General features: G+C 44.1%; 1 protein-coding gene across 4 annotated transcripts in view; it reads right to left on the bottom strand.

The window, feature by feature from the left end:
• Window positions 1–365: 365 nt before the first annotated feature.
• Window positions 366–19796, bottom strand: part of pik3r1 (phosphoinositide-3-kinase, regulatory subunit 1 (alpha)) — a 24019-nt gene continuing 4588 nt past the window's right edge. For 2 of the 4 annotated variants that reach the window (XM_008423460.2, XM_008423459.2), the window contains exons 3-15: window positions 11578–11670; window positions 11391–11465; window positions 10975–11106; window positions 10140–10341; window positions 9956–10038; window positions 4358–4559; window positions 4093–4273; window positions 3884–4009; window positions 3660–3802; window positions 3392–3568; window positions 3199–3273; window positions 2940–3110; window positions 366–2847 (exon numbers count right to left, since the gene is read on the bottom strand). In XM_008423460.2, coding sequence (XP_008421682.1) covers window positions 2658–2847; window positions 2940–3110; window positions 3199–3273; window positions 3392–3568; window positions 3660–3802; window positions 3884–4009; window positions 4093–4273; window positions 4358–4559; window positions 9956–10038; window positions 10140–10341; window positions 10975–11106; window positions 11391–11465; window positions 11578–11670 — 1850 coding nt within the window. In that variant the 3' untranslated portion in view covers window positions 366–2657. Of the gene's footprint in view, window positions 2848–2939; window positions 3111–3198; window positions 3274–3391; window positions 3569–3659; window positions 3803–3883; window positions 4010–4092; window positions 4274–4357; window positions 4560–5448; window positions 6362–6956; window positions 7227–9955; window positions 10039–10139; window positions 10342–10974; window positions 11107–11390; window positions 11466–11577; window positions 11671–19796 lie in introns of those variants that run through there. The other 2 variants (XM_008423461.2, XM_008423462.2) reach the window with 2 other exon arrangements.

The raw sequence follows: 19796 nt of genomic DNA on the forward strand, positions 1-19796 counted from the left end.
AGCAGATACAGAGGGAAGATGTTCAGCACAGTCTGCAGGCAGTTCAACCTGATGATGAAAGTGTCATTGAAGCATCTATTTAAAACACCCACCAATTATGCCACGCTGTGGTTTATATGCAGTGTAATCTCCAGCCAGGTGGAGGTTTTCCCTTTAAGGCAGGAAAGCAGAACGCAACACTTCCATCTCGTTTGACGTTAATCTGGAGGCACAAAGCAAAAGACCTGAACAGCTGAGATGTTTCCTTGTACCAACTGTGATGATGTATATAATAAAAGTCCGGAGAGGAACAAGCCCACTCACATCAATTAAAATAAACGATCTTCACATCAAAGTTCATTCAGCAAATAAACACTCGTGTTTCTTTAAAAAAAAAAAAAGTGTTTTATTTGTCGTTTTTTTTTAAACAGAGCCCAATACAGATTCAAAGCCAAACTGAGGAACACTGGCAAATATCAATCCAATCATGTGCGGGACACAAAATGAACAGGAAAAAATAAAATAAAAAAAATGAATCATACAACCCGGCACTGAGGCAGAGAAGGTGCATGATGTCTGTGATCTGAGGGAATAATAATGAAATAAAAAGGTTTGTGCCAGCAGCTGTTGTGAGGTAAATAAAATTAGACATATTACAGATGTCTTTACTACTTTTATAAATGTGATAAAACCCAAAATGTGCTTAAAAAAAAAGAAATTAAATTTCAGATGAGCAGTTTGGTCAAAACTGCAGAAACAGTTTCCTGCTTTAGGGGAAAACAGATTTACAACCAGCCTCTGCCGCCAGTTTGTGTGTGTGTGTGCGCGCGCGCGCGTGCGTGTGTGTGTGTGTGAGAGATACATGGGAGGTAAATCATCCGACTCCCGTCGTAATAGTGAAAATGGAAATAATCACATTCTGGTTTCCCAGCTCATTTTTGTTAAGATTTCAACTCAACAGCTGTGACTCGGCGTGCATGCATGTTCAGATTTCGTAAAACGCATCACACCGACAAGCGCTCCAATTGGTCATTTGGGCATGTACCGCTTTTTTCATAAAAACTTTAAATAAAAAAAAAAAAAACAAGTTAGAGAAACTGTAGTTGAGCTGTTGACGTTTTTTTATTTCGGATTCGCACCGCTTTTGCGTGGCGCAACTTTGAAATATGAAAAAAACAAAAATTAGTTTCTGAAATGAGCTGATCCACCCATGTAAACATTTTCTGATACAGAAAAATATACAACGTGTAAAATGTAAATTGATCTTGTATTCTCTCATATGGGAACATATCTATTTTATAACAAAATAAATCTCTACTGCTGTTTGGGCGGCGATATGGGGTCGTACAATCCCAACCAGCACCGTTCTGACTGCTCCTCCAACACGGGCTTCGCTCTCCACTCTTCACTGAAGCAGCTCAAGCACTCAAAAGGCTCTGCCTGAGAGGAACTTTAGTTTGAAGCAAAACAAAACAAAAACAACAAAAAAAAGGTAATAAAATACTCATCTTTTCCACCTGTATACCAGCTGTTAAAATCATTTACAATAAAGTGTACGTTTCTATTATTATTCTTTAAAAAATCAGAAGCGTTTTGTACTGTAGCTTGGCATTTTGAAACAAACAAAAAAAAAATCCTCTTGGATATTTTTTTTTACACAGGAAAAGATACTTTTCAAGCGGTAAAACAAGCTTATATTGTGGGTTTGCAACAGTTAAACAATTCTTAAGTACAAATGGAGAAAGAATTGCATAGCTGATCAGAAGAGAACTCAACAGGAACTGATCCTTTTTGGTACGGTGCACTTTGTTTCATGACTTTGCACAATTTCACATATGTACATGAAATAGTAAGTCCATTCATAGTCTCAAGCTTGTCCGACACCTTTAAGATCAAGTTTGCCTCTGCACTCTAAAGCTCGACAGCGACACGGCTGCAGGCCTTTTTCCGTCTCCACTCTGCTCTTACAAGTTCATAGGAGTTTGTTTTTATCAAACCATTAAAAAAAATTATGTGTAAAAAAAAAAAGGAAAAAAAAGAAGAAGAAAAAAGTGCCATTTTGCTACATTTTCAGCTGATCCATGGTCTGCTGCTGAGCAGATAAACACAAGCTAATGTGTTCCAGCCATTCAGCGTCGCACGGTCTCCCGATTCTATGAGTTTTGGTCACGTGGACAGTCCGCACAAACACACACGTAGAGCAAGGAGGAGAAAGAAAGAAAGAAATGCACATTGATGATGCGAGGAAAAAAACAAAACAAGTCGTAGCCGGTGAGTACGGTTCCGTTTCAAGGGTTTGACTTTGTGGTTTAACATTCCGGCTGGTAAAGCTTCGAAAAAACGAACAAGCACCATAAGGAAAAGGCCTCAGACGTCCTCCTCTTGGAGAGTTCAGCAGTTTCCGCAAGATTCTGTGCTCCCACAAAAAACAAAAGAAAAATAAAGAGATCTACATTCAGACTCGCCTCAGGTTTTACGGCAAAGTCACTGAAATGTTTCAGGCTTTATTGTGTCCTTTTCCTCCGGTTTCCAAGTCTGAGCGTCGTAGCGCGTCCGTTCCATTGTCCATTGTTCGCATTTGCTCAAGGAGTCCAATACGTCGTCTCCTCCGGCTCCAGCCAGGTTCGTAAACCTGTGTGTCCGTGCGTAGAGGTGAACGTCCAGGGGTTGGGGGTTCCTCACCGTCTCTGCTGGGCGTACACCGGATACGCTAGCGTCACGTTCAGAGAGTCGTTGTGCTGAACCAAAGATGTGTGCTGGTAGTGGAGGACGAGTTCTTTCAACGAGCCGTACAAGTTGTACGGCTCGGCGAAGCCGTAGCCCGACGGAGTCTTGTTGATGACGCAGTGCTTCACCTCGCCTTCCACGCTGTAGAGAGACAGAGAGGTAGGACAAACGGTCACCCACTTGTAGGGAAATCTGATCACGACAACTCTAATTGTAGTTTTATGGATACGTACACAACGCTGCAGGCGTAGCACCCTGCTTTGCTGCTGTCCCGAACCAGGAATGTTCCATCTCTCTTGCCTTGGAGCACGGCTTCGGCCTGGAGCCGGTTGATGTTGCCCAGTCTCCAGCTGCGTTCGTCGTGATGCGGAAGGTCTTCATCATCGTCCACCATCGAGTATTGACTGAAAGAAAGCCAAAGACGTGACAGAATGTTAGTCGTGACGTTTTCTTGGCGAACGTTTTCTGCGTCGTTCGGACTTGGGGACTTACTCTTCGGTGTTCTCGTTCTTGATTCCTAGCCATTCGTTGAGCTTCTTTTGTCGGACTCCTTTCTGTGTCAACCACCTGTCGGACAGGAAGCAGATGCACGTTAGATGCAAAGAAAAACCAAATCTATCGAGGTACGTCGAGGTTACGTTGCACCTCGATAAGAACACCCTAAACCTCAATGCGCCATACTTACATGAGGTACTGGTCTCTGGTCTTGCGGAGCTGGATGAGGTCGGGTTTGATGCTGTTCATCCTCTTGTCAATCTCTCTGTAGTCCGCCGCCTGCTTCTTCAGGTCTTCCTCCAGCCTGCGCTTGCTGTCAACAATTTCGCTGATCCTTGATTTCAACTTTTCGTAGTTACCCATGATTCTGCAAACAAAAGTGACGAGTTAGCACAAAAAAACAAAAACGCTCCATCAGAAGGCGAGCTAAAAGCGACTAATCTCTGTAGCGTCCTCACCTTTGGATCTCCTTGTCGTTGCCTTCTCTCTTGAACTTCTCGATGTACTCTTTGCTGTACCGCTCTTGCGTCTGACATTGCTCCTCAAATATCTTAATGGTTTCGTTAAAGGCTTCTATCGCTGTGCGTTTCATTTGGATTTCCTGCAAGACGAAGCGCGGTTTTAAAATTCAAATTCTGCGGTCAAACTACGGATGCCAGTCAGGAGTGAGGCTGCGTCTCACCTGTGACGTTCTGGTGTATTCTTCATACAGACGGTCGTACTCTTTGTTCTTCTCTTGGTACTGCTGGTGGTATTCGCAAAGTTTCCTCCCCACAGCTTCGATGTTGTCTTCTTTCACCACCTGGTCCTGATGATGGATTTCAGAGTTGCGGTTAAGTTCCCGTCAAAAAAGGGAAGTGCTGTGACAATCCAGTGGGCTAGCTCCCCTACCTGCTGGTGTTTGGAGACCGGGTAAAGCAGCTTGACGTCTAGTTTGGGGTTGTACTGAGCCAGCGACTCGTTCCGATAGTGGTTGATGAGCTCCACGACGGAGCTGAAGGTCAGCGGATCTGAGAAGCCGTACTTTCCGTCGCGGTGGAAAATTTTGATGAGCTTGTTGTTGCCTCCTTTCCTGCAAGCAAACAAAGGCAGTAGAAGAGTTAAATCAAGAGCGGGACAGAAGGATAGAAAGACGGAGGAGGACGGTTTGACTCACCTCAGCGTCAGAGTGTAGTCTCCGTGCATTTTAGTCGAGGCGTCCCGCACCAAAAACGTACCGTCTGCAGTGTCCCTCAGTTTCTCATTGACTTCCTCCCGAGAGATGTCCCCCCAGTACCATTCAGCGTCCTGAAGAGCCATGTTGTTGTTCATACCGTTGTTAGTCACAGCTGTGGACTTGGGTGGTTTTGGAGGTAGAGCTGTTGGAGCAAAAAAAAAAAAAAAAGGTTGAATTTCTGGCGTCTCGGCAGCAAGATTTACTTTCCCTGACTTCTGCCATTCGAGGCAAATCAGGCGTTCTGCTGCAGGCTTATTAGCTCTCACTCATCCCTCTCTTTCTCTCCGCCCCAATTCATCAAACTGGGATAATGAAACTCTGCCTTCTCTCCCGACAGCGGGAGAGTGGGAGGAGAGACGGAGCGGAGCGTGAGTCAGGCAGAATGAATTTCATTCAAGAAAGGAGGCCGCCTATAAATATTTCTCGCTGCAAAATGCGGGAGTGCATCCTTCTGAGAGAACGATGCGCATGGAGGACTTGAAAAACAAACGGCTGGAAACAGACGATGTACGCAAGTTTGAAATCCACAGCCGTCGTGGGCGAACGAATCCCCTTCGTATGGGGCTTTGGTGTGTGATGACCTGATTCTGCTTTATAGATTCAGAGTCAATAAATCTATGAAAGTCAAAGCCAATGGAGGCTAGCGGAGATTGGAGCTAAGGTAGTCGGCTATTTTTAACCCCACAAATCTGCACTGCATCAACCGTTCTGTAGCGGCGGACCTTGCGGAACGTCTCTCGCCTGCAGCTAAAAGCAGGATTGACTTGCCAGATGCCTTCTGCAGTAGCAAAAAATTATTGTATAAAACAGAACAGTGCAGGTCTGAGCTTCCCACCACATCTAGAAATGACTGGAAATGCCTCCTCCGCCTCCTCAAACGCAAAGCAGACTTAATAAAAACAAAGGAAACAGCAGCAGCCACAACAACGCAGATTCCTCGTTCTCTCCGAGGCAGAGTCACTTTTAAAATCGCACGATTCCCAAAAAGCCATTAAGAGGCAGCCTGCTCGGTAACGTGTTACATCACTCACCGCAGCCAATCACACAGGGGGGTCAGTCACCAACCGCTCCTGCATCTTTCATTTCCTGAGAGCGATGAGGTCATTCTCCGTACGCATTTCCTGCCTTTACAGCTCTGCTGCCGAGCAGAATGGGATCAGACTCTCTGCTTTGCAGCTAAACTAGAACGAAGGAATAAAAAAAAAAAGCTTCCCACAGCTCGATTCATGCTTTCCCTCACGCATCCCCGTCTCCCTCTGCCGAGCCTGTGCACTTGCTCTCCTGCAGGTTCGCTCGCCCCTCCTCCCTGCGTGTGTCGCACGGACGCTCAGCCCGTCCCACTGCTGGCACACGGACAAAGCCGGCTATGCTGCTGCTGCAGCACGTACGCAGCTGAATCATAATGCCTGGCCCTCCTCCTCCTCCTGCCCCCCCGTGGTCAGCATTAACCCAGGGCTCTGAAATGTGTCCTGTAATCCCGCAGCATGACACTCGACGTGACGGAGACAGCCTGCCAGGTTTCCTTAGCGATGTTAAAATAGAAGCAGCTTCCTGGTAGAGAATTAGGGCTTCAGAGGGAGGGGGAAGCCGGTTTTCATACGGCCAGATTTACTAAGAGGAGATTCTACTGATTTATGGAGAAGAAGAAGTAGTGAGGGATCCTCGAGACGAGAACAATTAGTTTAATAAATGAGTGCCTGAAAGAAAATAACGAAGTACAACTAGTATGATTAGTGAGCTCTACTGCTCTCTCCACACCTGTTGCTGTACGCTGCCACTCAGCTGGCTGAAAAAAACGTTCCTTTTCTGACAAAAAGTTCTATAGCATATAACATTCTATAACATTACTTCATACTGTATTGGTCCCAATATTGGCAAAAATGAATTCTAGATTCAATACTGTAGCAATCTAATTCTACGCTTTGTGGTCTGAGTGACTTCATGATTTATTATTTATTTTACATTACATTTTGTATTCCTAATTGCATTTTCTGAACATTTTTGTTGCAGTTTATTTGTACAAATCTTATGTTTGACGAAGCTCGTGTAGCTGTTGGTTTATTTGAGCGTGCTGTACTGCTGCAGTTATAAAGTAAAAAAACTTTTTTTTAAAGAAACGTTTTTAAATCAGTTCAGCATTGTTCTTCTGCATTGGTGCCTCAGAAAGCGGCTTCAGAAGTGAAAAAAACAAACTTTTGCTTTCCCGTTTGAAATAAAAGTAACTCTATCTAGCAATTCTCGCTCGAGGTTCCTGTCCTGAGAGAATCTCACGCCAGCACACCTTCGGCCGGGTAAAGAGTCCTTTTACGCTTTAAATTATTTAGACTCTCTCGAGACAACGCATCTAAAAATAATGTGAGGGTTTTAGAGCTGGTGCAAACTTAATGCTGCCGTGTGCCTGAAGCAGGTCTAAGCGACAACTGGGCTTCTTTAAAAATAAAATAAAATAAAATATCTTTAAGTATTTTTTTTTATAAGAGTTCGCAGGTTAAAAGTAGAGATACATCCTGGAGTTTCAGAGTAAGAGCGTCAGACTCACGCTGTAAGTTGTGCATGTCTCAGTGGATGAAAAGTCCTTTCTGAAGCGTCTCTTTCAGTTCCACAGGTTGAATTAAATCCAGTTTGACGGAGCTCCGTTTCGTAGTTTGGGCTGCCCCCACCCTCCTCTTCCTCCTCCGGTATGAGGATGAGTCTCGTTTTAATTCTTTGAAAAAGCTGCGGCTCTGCGCGCTTCTTAATGAAATCCAGGTAATCCTCTGGGCAGGTGCTGCGTGCGACCGGGCTGAGTGTGTGACTGACTCGCTCGCCCTGCTCTGTCTGACAGAGCGCTCAGCTTCTGCTCTGACTCTCTCTCCCCCCCTCCCTCCTCCTGCTGCTGCTGCTTCTCCCCCCTGCCCCCACACCGTTTCCTTTTCTGAGCTGAGCCTGAGGCCTGTTCACGTGGAGGCGGATGGTTAATGATTAGCAGTAGCTGCTCCGGTGTCGCCCTGAATCCAGAGTCTCAGGTTTCTGTGGTCACTCCCTCTTTTTTTTTTCCTTCTTCTTTTTTTTCCTACATGTTTGTAAAGAACGAACGGGGTGGGCGTTCGGTCTTATGATTAACTTGCAAAAGTTTCAAATATTTGCTGACTGAGCCCTTTGAGGGGGCAGGACATGTGGATATCCAGGCGGTGAGGAGGTGAGGTGGAGTGGGGGCCGTCTTCAGTTAACAAGAAGCTCTCTGTGGCGCAGGCCGACTTTCCAGCCAACCAAATCTAAGTGGGCCTTTTGACGCTTACTTAAAATAGGCTAGCAGTAACTGGGAGGAGGCATGCAGACACCCTTAAACACACGCACACAGACACAGGTCATTCACAAAACACACACAATCCGAACATGTGTGTTTACAGAGTAGGCTCCCCTCGTCTCGGTGTTTGCATGAGCCAGATGACTGAAACCCGGCGCACCTGAGCGCCCATGTTTGACCGGGTCATGTGCTTCAGGCGGGCCGCCCACAGCCGGCTCTCAAACCGCTCAAACTCTTTCTGTAGCAAAGAGTACAAAAAAATAAGGTGCTGGCCCCTCCCCCACCCGTTTCTGCAGACCAACAGTCAGCTTGGGAGTAAGATGCTATTGTCAACGAGGCAAAAACCGGAAGTCTGAAAAATGCGACGACGTCGTTTCGAAGCTAAAACTAGCATGCTACAAGTAGCAGAGCAGCTAGCCCAACCAAGCTAATAGCTTATGGCTAAACAAAATAGCTGCCATTTATTCAAATTTTTTTTGCTTGCATCTATGTATTTAGAAATGAAAAAATAAAGATAAAAATGTAAATTTCGAGGTGGTACTAATTTTGCTTATATTTCCTGATTTAAATATTAGAAAATATGAGAAATATCAGAAAATATTTGGCTAACATGTAAAGCATTTTGATCAGATTTTAAATGTGTGCAATGAATTCACTTTATCGTGAGAATCATATTTTGGCACCTTTTTTTATTATTTGTAATAAATTTATATTTTGAAAAGGTTTCTATTGAAAGCTAGGCTGTTGTTGCCATAACAACAACGGGGTTGCAGCTAACAATTATTTTCAGTAATCCATTATCCTACCAATAATTTTAATGATTAGTTGGATTAAAAAATAATTACACCTTTTTTATACAATATTAGAAATATCCTAAAAGGTGCAAGCAAAAAACAAATAATTAAAAAACTATTATTAAAACTATTGGGTGAAAAATATTTACAAAAGTTTTTTTATCTTAAATACAAAATTGATATATTTTGTACATTTTTGGCTTAATTACTACTTTGTTCAGCAAATTGACATTTTTAGTCTGTACTTTCCAGTTTGCCATTACTCATTGACTAAACTATTTGCCTATTCATCATGATGAAACTGATTAATCGTTTCAACCCTACAACCTTCCAAATATAAATCTGTAATGGGGAACAAAAAGCATTTCCATCCATCCATCTATCCATCCGTCCATCAAAATGTCCTTGCAGGTGCAAATTACTGACAGCAGAGACTAGCCGTGTTATAAATAGCCCCAACAGGTAATAAAAATGTTTAAACAGCCACGGTCAGTCTATGGTCTGTGGGCGAGCCAACAACAGCGTTTTTAACAAGCCCTGTAAAAACACAAGTGTCACATGCAACACACTGCAGCCTCCTACCACAGCAGCTTGATTTTTTTTCCCTCTCTCTTTCAGCTCCCCAAAGTAAGACCACCGCCGAAACTTTAAAACTAACTTCAGTTTCCAGGCCAACTGTGAGAAAATAGACCCAGAAAGACAAATTGCAAAAATCACAGAACAGTCTGCAAACTGGTTTAATCTGGTTAAAATTATAAAAAAAACAACTGACATCCAGCTGAAGCAAGTTTGTGATGCTGCACGCTCTGAAGCACCTCAGCTGTGAAAAAACCTCTATAAACACTAAACTTCCTATCTCAAGTTACTTACTTCAATCTAAACTTGCCAAATTATTCCTCAAACATGTTTGATAGCTTTCAGGAAATGTAAGAACCATTGACAGTCGTTTCATTTGAGTTTTATATTTCTAGGCATCAGAAGAAGCTCAGACCTGATCAAACAGAAAAATGTGAAACATTTACGCTGGGCCTGGATTACTTTGCATTACACAGATTCAAAAAGCAGAATTTGAAGAGAGAAATATTCCTTATTCTGCTTGGAAAACATCTGAATGCACTGGAATCTAAACGAGACTCATAAAAAATAAAAACAAACTCCAAAATAACAGCCAAATTTTTCAAAACTGCATTGAAATCCTGCAAGACAATTTGACACTTTCAATTCAGATGCACCTAGATGTTGCAATCTGCAGCCTGCTGCAGCTGCAGGTCTCGACGCTTTGAGCCAAGCTATTTATAGCTCAGCTCTCAGTCAAGAGTTGGGCAGCAGTTTAGTGCCCACGGGGAGCTTAACGCTCTGCACCCCCTAATAAATAATGCACCCATCTCTAAAAGAGGCGATGCAAAGTGCGAGGGTCCGATGTAAAGTTAGTAAATGATGGATGACCGGAGCCCGTACCTGGAGCTGCTTGGCTCTCGCTCCACTCGCTGGTCACCAGCACCTCAATGATCTTGATGAAAGCATCCAGACTGGGTTCGCAGCTGTAGGAGGGGAGAAAAGGGCAGGTGTGGGGGGTTAAAGGTCAAGTCTCAAATGCAATATGTCTGGATTTTGTTTGTTTTTTCCGACGAGCGATGTTCACCTGGTTGCCTGCTGTCTGAAAAACACAGGGCTGAAGATCTCGCCCAACGATCTGGCGCTGAGCTGGTTCTTGGGCGCGTTCTGGCAGACTCTAGAGAAGTGCCTGAGCAGACACTGCAGGGTGAGCCAGTACTGGGGCGGCAGGGTCGGGGAGCTGGCGATGTGGCGCAGCAGCTGGGCACATTCCTCGGGGTTCGCCGCCTCTGTCGGTGGGGGGAAAAAACAAACAAAAAAACGTTCAGGTCAAAAGAAAATGAGACGAAAGGCAACTGGCTGAAGAGCGACACGAAATGAAAGCGTGATCTTCAGACAATGAAGAGATGGAACAAAAAAAGAGAGAAAAAAACAGTCATGCAGTTTGTCTTGGAAACCGCTGAGAGAGTGTGCGGTTGAGAATGAGCGTAAGGTACACTAGCAGGTGATTGGCTGCCTGGAGATGGCAGAGATAAACTTTCAGGCTTGTTTTAGTTCCTATTAACCACAGATATCCTGTTTCTGGCCATGTGACATCAAGAGAATGCAATGCAACAGAACACAATGCAACAGAACGCAGCAAGGTGCGACTTTTCTTCTTTTTCTTCTTCCCTTTGTTTTGCAAAAAAAGCAGAAAAGTTAATTCAAAGCTAAAGAAAAAAAAGCAGGGGAGAAGCATGCATGATCTGAACTTTGCATGTTTTCAATTGATGAAGTCAAGAACCCAAAAGGAGAAGCGGAGAGCAGATGAGTGTTTTGTGGTTGTTTTTTTTTTTCCATCTCACAGAACGTGTTGTACAGTTTGGGGACATCACGTCAGCGCTTCATGCGCCACCCTTCGAGGACGCTGGGTGGGCACTCACCTTTGACGGCGTGGACCATCTGAGCGTGGAGGGTGGCCTGGACGATGGGCTGGGGCAGATCCTGCAGGTACCTGCGCAGGCCATCGCACAGGGCGGGCAGCTCCAGCTGATCCAGCTCAGCGGCGGGAGGATCTGAAACGCAGCGGCTTGGTTTGAGAGAAAACCGCGAGCTCTTTGAGTCGCTAACGTCATATGTGTGCAAACACACAACCCCTTTTATTTTCTGAAACTTCCTCTGTGTGTGTGTGTGTGTGTGTGTGTGTGTGTGTGTGTGTGTGTGTGTGTGTGTGTGTGTGTGTGTGTACTGGTCTAGTTTTGCTGACTGGAAAGTTACAAGGTTCATACACACACACTCGAGCTGATTAGGACATGGGGAGTGGAAAAAAAACTACTAAACAAAATAAAAACATTCTTACCACAATCATAATACTGCCTGATTTCGAGTCCACCTCCAGCGGTGAACGTTCGATACAGAGTTGTGTTGTCCACACCTGTCAAAAGGAGAACACGGACGTCACCCCGTGTGGTTCTGCCGAACCGCTCACCGATCGACAGAGTCAACTGGGACGCAAAGGGGAAGACTGGTTGTCATGGCAGCCTCACCTTTCCTCTCGATAGCTTCAAGGAGTCTGGTCAGCAAGGGCGGAGCGGTCTCTGGGAGAAAAAACTGCTCCGTCAAGTCCGCCAAACAGACGCCTGAGGAGACAAAGGTCAACAGATGGAAATATTAAAATCAGTGGCTTCATATCAAACAGATCTTTCACATGTGACAAGCACGGAGTCCAGGGTGACTAAAATAATACAAGGAAGTCTTGTATAAATGCAGCCCTAAAGATCAGTGATCAGCAGGAAAATTCTATTTGGATTGTGATGACCTGAATACAGACATTCTGATAGTCCTTTTAACATCAGCTTTACTCTCAGCAATAAAGGATTTGCACAAGAGCTGTGGCTCTCTGCAGCTTCTCCAAAGTTATTGCAATTTTTCACTGTAATACTCTCCTTTCTTGCATGAAATCCCCTAAAATACGTCGACGTTTGTGGTTGTGTGTTCAAGGCGTATGAATAATTGTGCGAGGCACAGTTTCTCTCTGACTGAAAACACAAAAGCTCTCAGGGGATTTCAGTAGGCACAGTAATTCTCGAGGTGCACAGTCATGGATTGTTTCTCCGTTGTGTGCGATTGGGGTTATTCCTGCAGTTTTCACACTTGCATTTTCAGAAAGGCTTCTCGGATCTCTGTGTCAAGCTAACAAAAATGAAAGGAAGTCTTTATTGTGGCGTCAGCTTAATTTCTCCCAAGAAAAGTGACGTTTAACACTCTAAACAACAACGACGACAAAAATACAAATAATTCACAGATGGCGGCGATTCTTCTGAACCAGCTCAGGTGTTTGACTAACAAACCGCTCGGAGGCTTCAAAGGCGGCAGGTACATGGCCGGAGAGCGCCTTTCAAGAGGTGAAAAGAAAAGTCTGATTCAAGAGCAGGAGGGGCTGAGCGCTCAAGTCAGGGTTTGGTGGGTCAAGGAACTAAACAAATATCCTGTGACATGAGGTTAGCCAGGTCTCTGGGTATTTCAGTTCTTTACTTATTTTGCCTTTAGAACTTTGCAGCCAGGTGCGGACATGAAAGGATGAAGGATTTGGCCTGGGTTTTTATTTGGATTTTGTAAAGGCGTATTTCAAAAAAAAAAAAAAAAAGTAAAAAGGGATTTTTCCTGAAAGGCTCGACTGTTTCAACACCGAGACTCCGGGTCGGTGAATGGAACCTTTCTCCAAACTGTATTTTCCTTTCTGCCCCTCTTAAAAATAATTTAAAAAATGAGTCAATTAAAAAAAATCTGCCTTTAAAAGAAGAAAACGAACAAGTGCAGCTCTCAGTAATGCATGATAATTATCACCGAGGCATTGCTTGCATCCAAAAAACGCGAAGGAATTGGGGAGGATGGGGGCAGGGGGGTTCAATCGGGCGAATAATGAACGGCTTCGACCGAATCCACATCCCGAGACCAGAGGGGCTGGTGGGTTGCGTGTGAAGAAACTGAATTACTCAAGTCCCTCTGACCACATAACACACAAACCTTCGTCGAGGACAAGTGGTCATCTGGAAGACATTACTGGAAATGCAAAACCAATGGGACGGGGGGGTAGGGGGGGATTCGGAGAAGTAGCAAACTTTGAGATGGAGCAAAGTTTCCCTAAATAAAGATGGGAGACATGCAGTGCCGCCATCTCTCACCTTGGAAGTGTAAGCCTCTTCCACCTTCCTCCCCCCGAACAACAAGACATCCAACACGGATCTCCTCCCGCGGCCAACCTCGTCTTTCCGGGAAAGGAAACCCTAACCCGGCTGCTTTCCCTCAGATCAAACCCATAAAAATAACAGTTCAAAAAAGGAGAATGAGTCGCTGAATGCTTAAGGGGGGATCCAAAACCTTTCTAACCAAAGTTGCAGATGAGCACAGATCTGCCGGTCTGCTCCAGACAAGGGAGGGTGATAACTGCTACAACGAGACGAATCTTCAAGGTGATCCAGATTTATTGGGTGAGTGGGGAGATGGAGGGGGGCATGAGTGGCACGGCACAGACTGCAGATAGAGTTGCTTCTTAGTACTGTCAACGGCGTGACGGTTTTGGCGTCTGTAGAAACGTATTGAATGTCCGGGAGGCAAAACATGGCAGAATTGCTCTGAGCAATCGCCGACGATTCCTCAGTTGATAGACAAGACCGTGCTGGGCATGGCTTGTAACCAGGGAACGCAAAGAATATGCTGTATATTTAAAGTTTGATAATTGTTCTGGCAAAATAAATTGTCCCAGGGTACAGACGCAACCGGTTTAATTATTTTTACAACTGTTTGCTTTGATGCGTCGACGTCTTTGCTCAGGAGCAGGGATCGGTGCCATCGGCTGGCCTTCTGTAGACAGAGATCTGAGTTATCTGATGCAAAGCCTTCTGTGGTGAAAACCCTTCTGTTGATGCATAATGTACAATGTCGGTTTTTGGAAGTGTTAAGTAGGTCGCATTATTATTTTTTTCTTATTTCTTGTGATGTATGAAACAGGTTGTTCTTGTAAATGACTCAAGAGATTTTTCATGAATAAAGCATTATGTTATATAACATTATTTCACTTCACCTGTATAAATGAAATAAACAGGATTTGATTCCTGCATTCAGTATAATAGATTTTAGTGTAACCCGTTGGTCTTGTAAAGTGTTTAGGTGACATGTTTTTTGTGAAGTCGGTGCTTTAGAATGTATGCAGTTCATGCATACATTCTAACTGCTAGACTTATCAAGTTTTGTTATTTCAATTAGAAGAGATCAGAGTCTTGCTTATTCAGACAGCTTAAATAGTTGCATGGCAGCACGGTATGAAACTTTATTTAGCTTTTTGACAAGAGGCTGTATCTGCGGCAACTTGGAAAATAGCAAGGCAACGGTGGCCTCCTAAACATGCCTCTACAAGTGTGCATGTTTGGCCTAAGTCAATCAGCAGTCAGTCAGAAAGACAGACAAACTGAGTAAGTCTTTGCAGCTGCCACTCGCAGAGCTGCGGTGTGCTGCAACGGGGGGTTTAGCTGAGGGGTACAATCTCACCGGCTCAAGTGGTATGTCTGCAACGAACGAAATGTAGACTGTGGGCAGAGGGAGCCGTGAACTCACTAAAGATAGCTCACTAGTTGGGATAAATTTAGAGAGTCTGCTCTGGTAACTACCATTTTCAGGTTTCTCCTGGTCTGCAAGAGGTCGAGCTGCAACTCAGGAGTTGAAATCAGAGGACCTGTGCAACAGCTGAAACAACTAGCCGTGCAAAAAAATGTTTAAAAAGATGTTTAAGACTTCACTGGAAACCAACATTACACGGAACATACCGCTTAGAACAGGCATGTCCAAAATCCGGCCCGGGGGCCAAAGGCAGCCCGTGGTCAAATTTCATCCAGCCCGCAGCCTCTGTCATAAAATCAATAACGTCTGGCCCGCACGTAGAATTAATACGTTGGGCAGCAGTACTGTTACCTGCATAGGGCGTAGCTTACACACTAAATGCTGTTCCTCATTTACCCACTAGAGGGCAGCAGCCCATGTGACTCAGACTATTTGCAGCAGGAGCGCATTGAGCTGCAGTGTGACGCAGAGAGCCGCGGTCGGCACCAGCAGCTTTCTCTCGCGAACTTTTACCGACAGCTGGATAAGGACAGGTTTCGAGAGATTAGGTTTGGTAAGAAAATGCTAAGCTTGTTTGGGTCGACGTTAGGGTTGCCACCTGTCAGAAATCAAAATAAGGGACACGTCGTCCTAGTCTCATAGGGGAGAGAGGATGGGGGGGCAGTTGGACGCAATATCGCAACACCGTGAGTGAAACAATGACTGGGGCAGCCTACTCGGGGACCACTACTTTGTTATTACACATACATATTTGTAAAATACGGAACAAATCGCGTCCCGTTTCGGTTCAATACGGGACGCTACATTTAACAGTCAAATACGGCACGGTTCCGTATTTTACGGGACGGGTTGCAACCCTAGTCGACGTATTTGTGTAAGAAGACATTTTTGGTTGTGAACTTAAACGGACTCTCACTTACGAGACATCTTGCGCATCAAAACCACTGCCTTTGAGCCAGACCTGGCCTATGTGCTGCAGTCCAGATCTCAGTATCACATTAATGCAGGCATGTCATTTGTCATTTACAATAAGTCTCTGAATAAATTTTGTTTTTTAAGATCAAAATAAGTCATAAATTCAGTCAAGTTTTCAGTTTTCACTCCAGAATAATAAACTTTTAAAAATCTGATCAACATTTACTATGTCATATTTCAAATGAGCCCTGCACTTGTTGATATGACTGTTACTTGTTATTTTTTCTGTTATTTTATTTAAAAATTCTGTAAATATTGAACTGCCATGGTGAGATATTTTTTTTTGGTTCAAATGTAATTTGCACACTAGAGTACAATTACTTCTGTTTAGAAAAAAGTTAGTGTTAAAAAAGTGAAGTTTAGTGAATATTCAATTGCATATGATATGCATGTTTCAAATGAACCAGTAGACATGCTTAAGATCGCTGAAATTAAAATAAAAAAGTAAATGTAAAACACAGAATGGCTTGCTGAAATGTGTTTAAATATATTGTTCTATGTAAAGAACATCCGCCAAGGTCGGCCCCCCCTACATTTTTAACACACCAAATCTGGCCCCCTTTGCAAAAAGTTTGGACACCCCTGGCTTAGAATCTGTTTTAGCCACAAAAAAATTATGCAGCTGTGATGCACAGTAGAGGAAATAAAAGGCAGACAATGTCTCCTCCTGGTGGAGAGAAAATGCAATGCAGACGAAGAGGAGGAACCAATGAGATTGTTGCTAGAAGGTGAAAATTAACTCTCTGTGTGCATGTGTGTGTGTGAAGACTCACCACTAATGACTATTTTTCTAAAGCCAAATCAACCATAAAAACAACTACTTAAAATAGAAGAATAGAATAATAGTGCTATATATCCCAGAATGCATCGACACTGATGTTTCCTGTTTCCAACAGCTTTCGAGTTAAGACACAAATTTTAAGACATTTTTGCAAAATTAATGCGCAAGTTTAGAACCCCATCTGGTGTACACGTTAGACAATCATACCCAACAGCGTCAGACCAGATAGCAGCTTGGTTTTACAGCTCTATAGCGACAGAGTGAGCTATAATCTCAATGTTTTGTTTGACCACAACGGTTTTTAAAGATATGCTGCCTCTGAGTCGTGCTGCTGCTGCGCGTCAATGGCTACAAGCCTGTGTATTCAGTAGAAGTGTGCAACGCTGTGTGAGCCAACAGGAGGAAGGAAAACATGTGGGCTGAAAATAAGTGTTTAGAAGGAGCGGAGGTTTACACATAAATGCATAAAAAAATGCATTTTAGCATTTTAAAATGCGTTTTAGCGCGATGCACAAACCGTTTTGGTGGAGCTTCTTTGCATCTTCCAGATATTGTCTTGCTCTAATCTCACCTCTGTCCTGTTGCTCTCCATCCAAGTCCACCAAACACACACACATAAGCACACACACCGTCCCAGGCTTCATTTCCTCTCCTTCCTAATCCTCCTGACAGACATTGACTGACTCCGGTAAAGAAGATTTGCCAGTTCAGACTTCAGTCCTTGCACACAATCAGGTAATGAAACGGCTATGCACACGATTCCATGTTATGTCTTGAGTGGATTTACACCCTAATGCAATTTAGTGTGTGAATGTGTGTTGTTGGTGGGGTGGGTGGGTGGAGAGAAAATATTACATTTACAGCGGTGATCTTATTAGCTTCAGAATTACATTACAGGCCAGGACAGCAGTTTCGACACACAATGGGTTCATGTGAAAGTGTTCCTAGAAGCAAACGTAACAAACAAGCCGGGGGGTGTAACCGTGTCAGCATGTTAGTACAGTTCAGTGCAGTTCAGCAAACAGTGAAAGGACAAGATGAAAGTTTATTAAACATGTTTTTGTTCTAATCAGATCTTGGAAACAGCGAGGAGCCAAAAATACCTTTTAATCCAGCTGGAGTCCAAAGGATTTATCACTGTCAGGCTCTCAGGACGTGAGCTAACATTTACCAAGGGCCGGTGATATGCGTTTTCAAGCACATAGTGCTATTTTATCGACCGATTACCAGCGTTAATTTCAAATTTGACTTAAAGCACCTTGAAATTGGGCTTCTGTTTCTTTAAGAAGCTCCTGCTTTTTCTGACACCGCCTTCAGGATTTAATGACATTTTACCAGTTTTTCACTGAAATGTAGCTCCTATAATGAACTCATCAGATGTGCAGTTCCAGTTTGCCAATTGCTGCAGGCTAGTCTGAAGGAGCTGAGTGGGGGAAGGGTCCTCAAGCTCGGGAGCTTGGAAACTGCAGCTCTGGGCCGGAGCTTTGTGGAAAAAGATGTTTGGTGAGACAAAACGTTTAGTCAACCCCCAATGGTTGTCAAGGGAGATTCAAGGACTCTTCAAACATCCAAGAAAGACTCAGAGCAACACTCCCACAATATGTTTTTATTTTATTTTTATTTTTTTATTTGAGATTGGTATAATATAACGTGATATAAAGCTAAAAAAAAAAGTCAATTTTACATAATACTGCCTGCCCTTTAGCCCAAGGAAAATCAACCGTTTCTCAAATAGCAAAGAATAAATCAGTAAAACTAGTTGTCTGCCAGCGTAAAGCTGCCGAGGCGAGAGTTAACGTTTTATTTTCTGGTGTCATTCTCTACCAGTTACTGTAATCAGCACTTAACACAATACGGACTCATCACAGAGCTATAAATCAGTGTACCGTGCAGTCTAAAGCCTCAATACACCGCTTGCATTACTGCAACAGCAACAAAGATCACACCATGACCGTGTGCTGTTCTCAATCTGCTACTGACTTGGACGGTGGTAACAATGTGTGACTTTTCCTTCAGGGGGGAGGAAGAAAAAAATAGCCACTGCCAAAGTCACTAAACACCATAATTAACAAGAATTAATAAAAAAATAAATAAAGTGACCGTGTTGAATGGAGCAGATGTCAGGCTGAATGCTAAAGAGGCCCAGACAAGGAAAGCTGCATTAGCTCAATCTCCTACTATGTGGAGGACCGACCCGTCCAAACTCCCACCAGCTCCCTTCAGTTGCACTTTTTAGCAACTTTTTCAATAAGCACAAATGAAACTCATGGGCTTTTAATTTTTTTTTAGATAGTTTTGGTAATGTGCCAATGCGACAGACGGCGTTGAATATTTCCTCAAACAAGCCTGAGCATGCCCGCCGAATCTTGTGACAGCACGCACAGCAGCAAGCAATCACTGTTCTAAAACATTTACACCAAAACTCAGAACTAGGAAGTAAAAAAAAAAAAAAGAAGAAATATGGGTGTCGCCTTAACAATTTATATGTAACTTTGGTGGTGACCTTTGAAAAAAGAAATAAAAAAAAGGTTCCACGTGAGACCACTCCGTGTTCCTTCCACTCGGCGGGCCCAAACACATGCATGTTGTCTTAACTCAGAGGCCCCGGCGAAGGAGCAACACTTTAATGTTTATAAAAAAATGAAAAGAGAGAGAGAGAGAGAGAGAGAGAGAAAAAAAGAGGTAGTGAGCTGGAATGAGCCGGAATAGTTTCCCAGCCCTGCCCTCCGCTCCTCTCTCCACATCTGCTGCACTCATGTAAACTCCCTCCTCCCCCCGTGGCTCAGAGAAGAGAGGCCCCCTTTCTAAGCCTCAACTCTCCACCTCCTTTGCCCTCGCAGAGCTGACTGTAGGAGCTATGAAAACATTAAAAAAGGGAGTAGAAGGAAGGAGAAGAAGGAGAAGAAGGAAAAAAAACTGGTGTAGGAGGAAGGGAGTTGGATCCCCTCAGTGGTGGGCGATAAATCACAAACACTCTGGGAGCAACAGGACCCTCTTCAAAGAGCCCTTGAGCATGGTTCCTCCCACAGCCCCCCCTCTGGCTGCCCTACTCCCCTCCGCCTAGCACAACGCTCTCGCTCTTCCTCCCCCCCTTCCCCACCAACCTCAGGGCGGCACCTCCCCTCCGCGTTCCTCTCCTCGCCCGGGACACAGAGACTTTTCTTCTTCTTTTTCTCCCTGCGCTAAAATTCCCCACTCGCTCCAGGCTCAGCCCTGCGATGCAGCCATTCAAACACGGTGCTCCCCCCCCCCAAACGCACCCCGGCAAAGAATTTCACAATCGCACCACAAAAAGAGCAGAAACTGGAAACCTGGCAACTGCAGCGGCTCGGAGTTTGAGCCGCCCCCTCCTTCAAAAAAAAAAAAAAAAAAAAAAAAAAAAACGAAAAAAAA

This window comes from Poecilia reticulata, linkage group LG12, assembly GCF_000633615.1.
Source record: "Poecilia reticulata strain Guanapo linkage group LG12, Guppy_female_1.0+MT, whole genome shotgun sequence".
Classification (NCBI taxonomy): domain Eukaryota; kingdom Metazoa; phylum Chordata; class Actinopteri; order Cyprinodontiformes; family Poeciliidae; genus Poecilia; species Poecilia reticulata.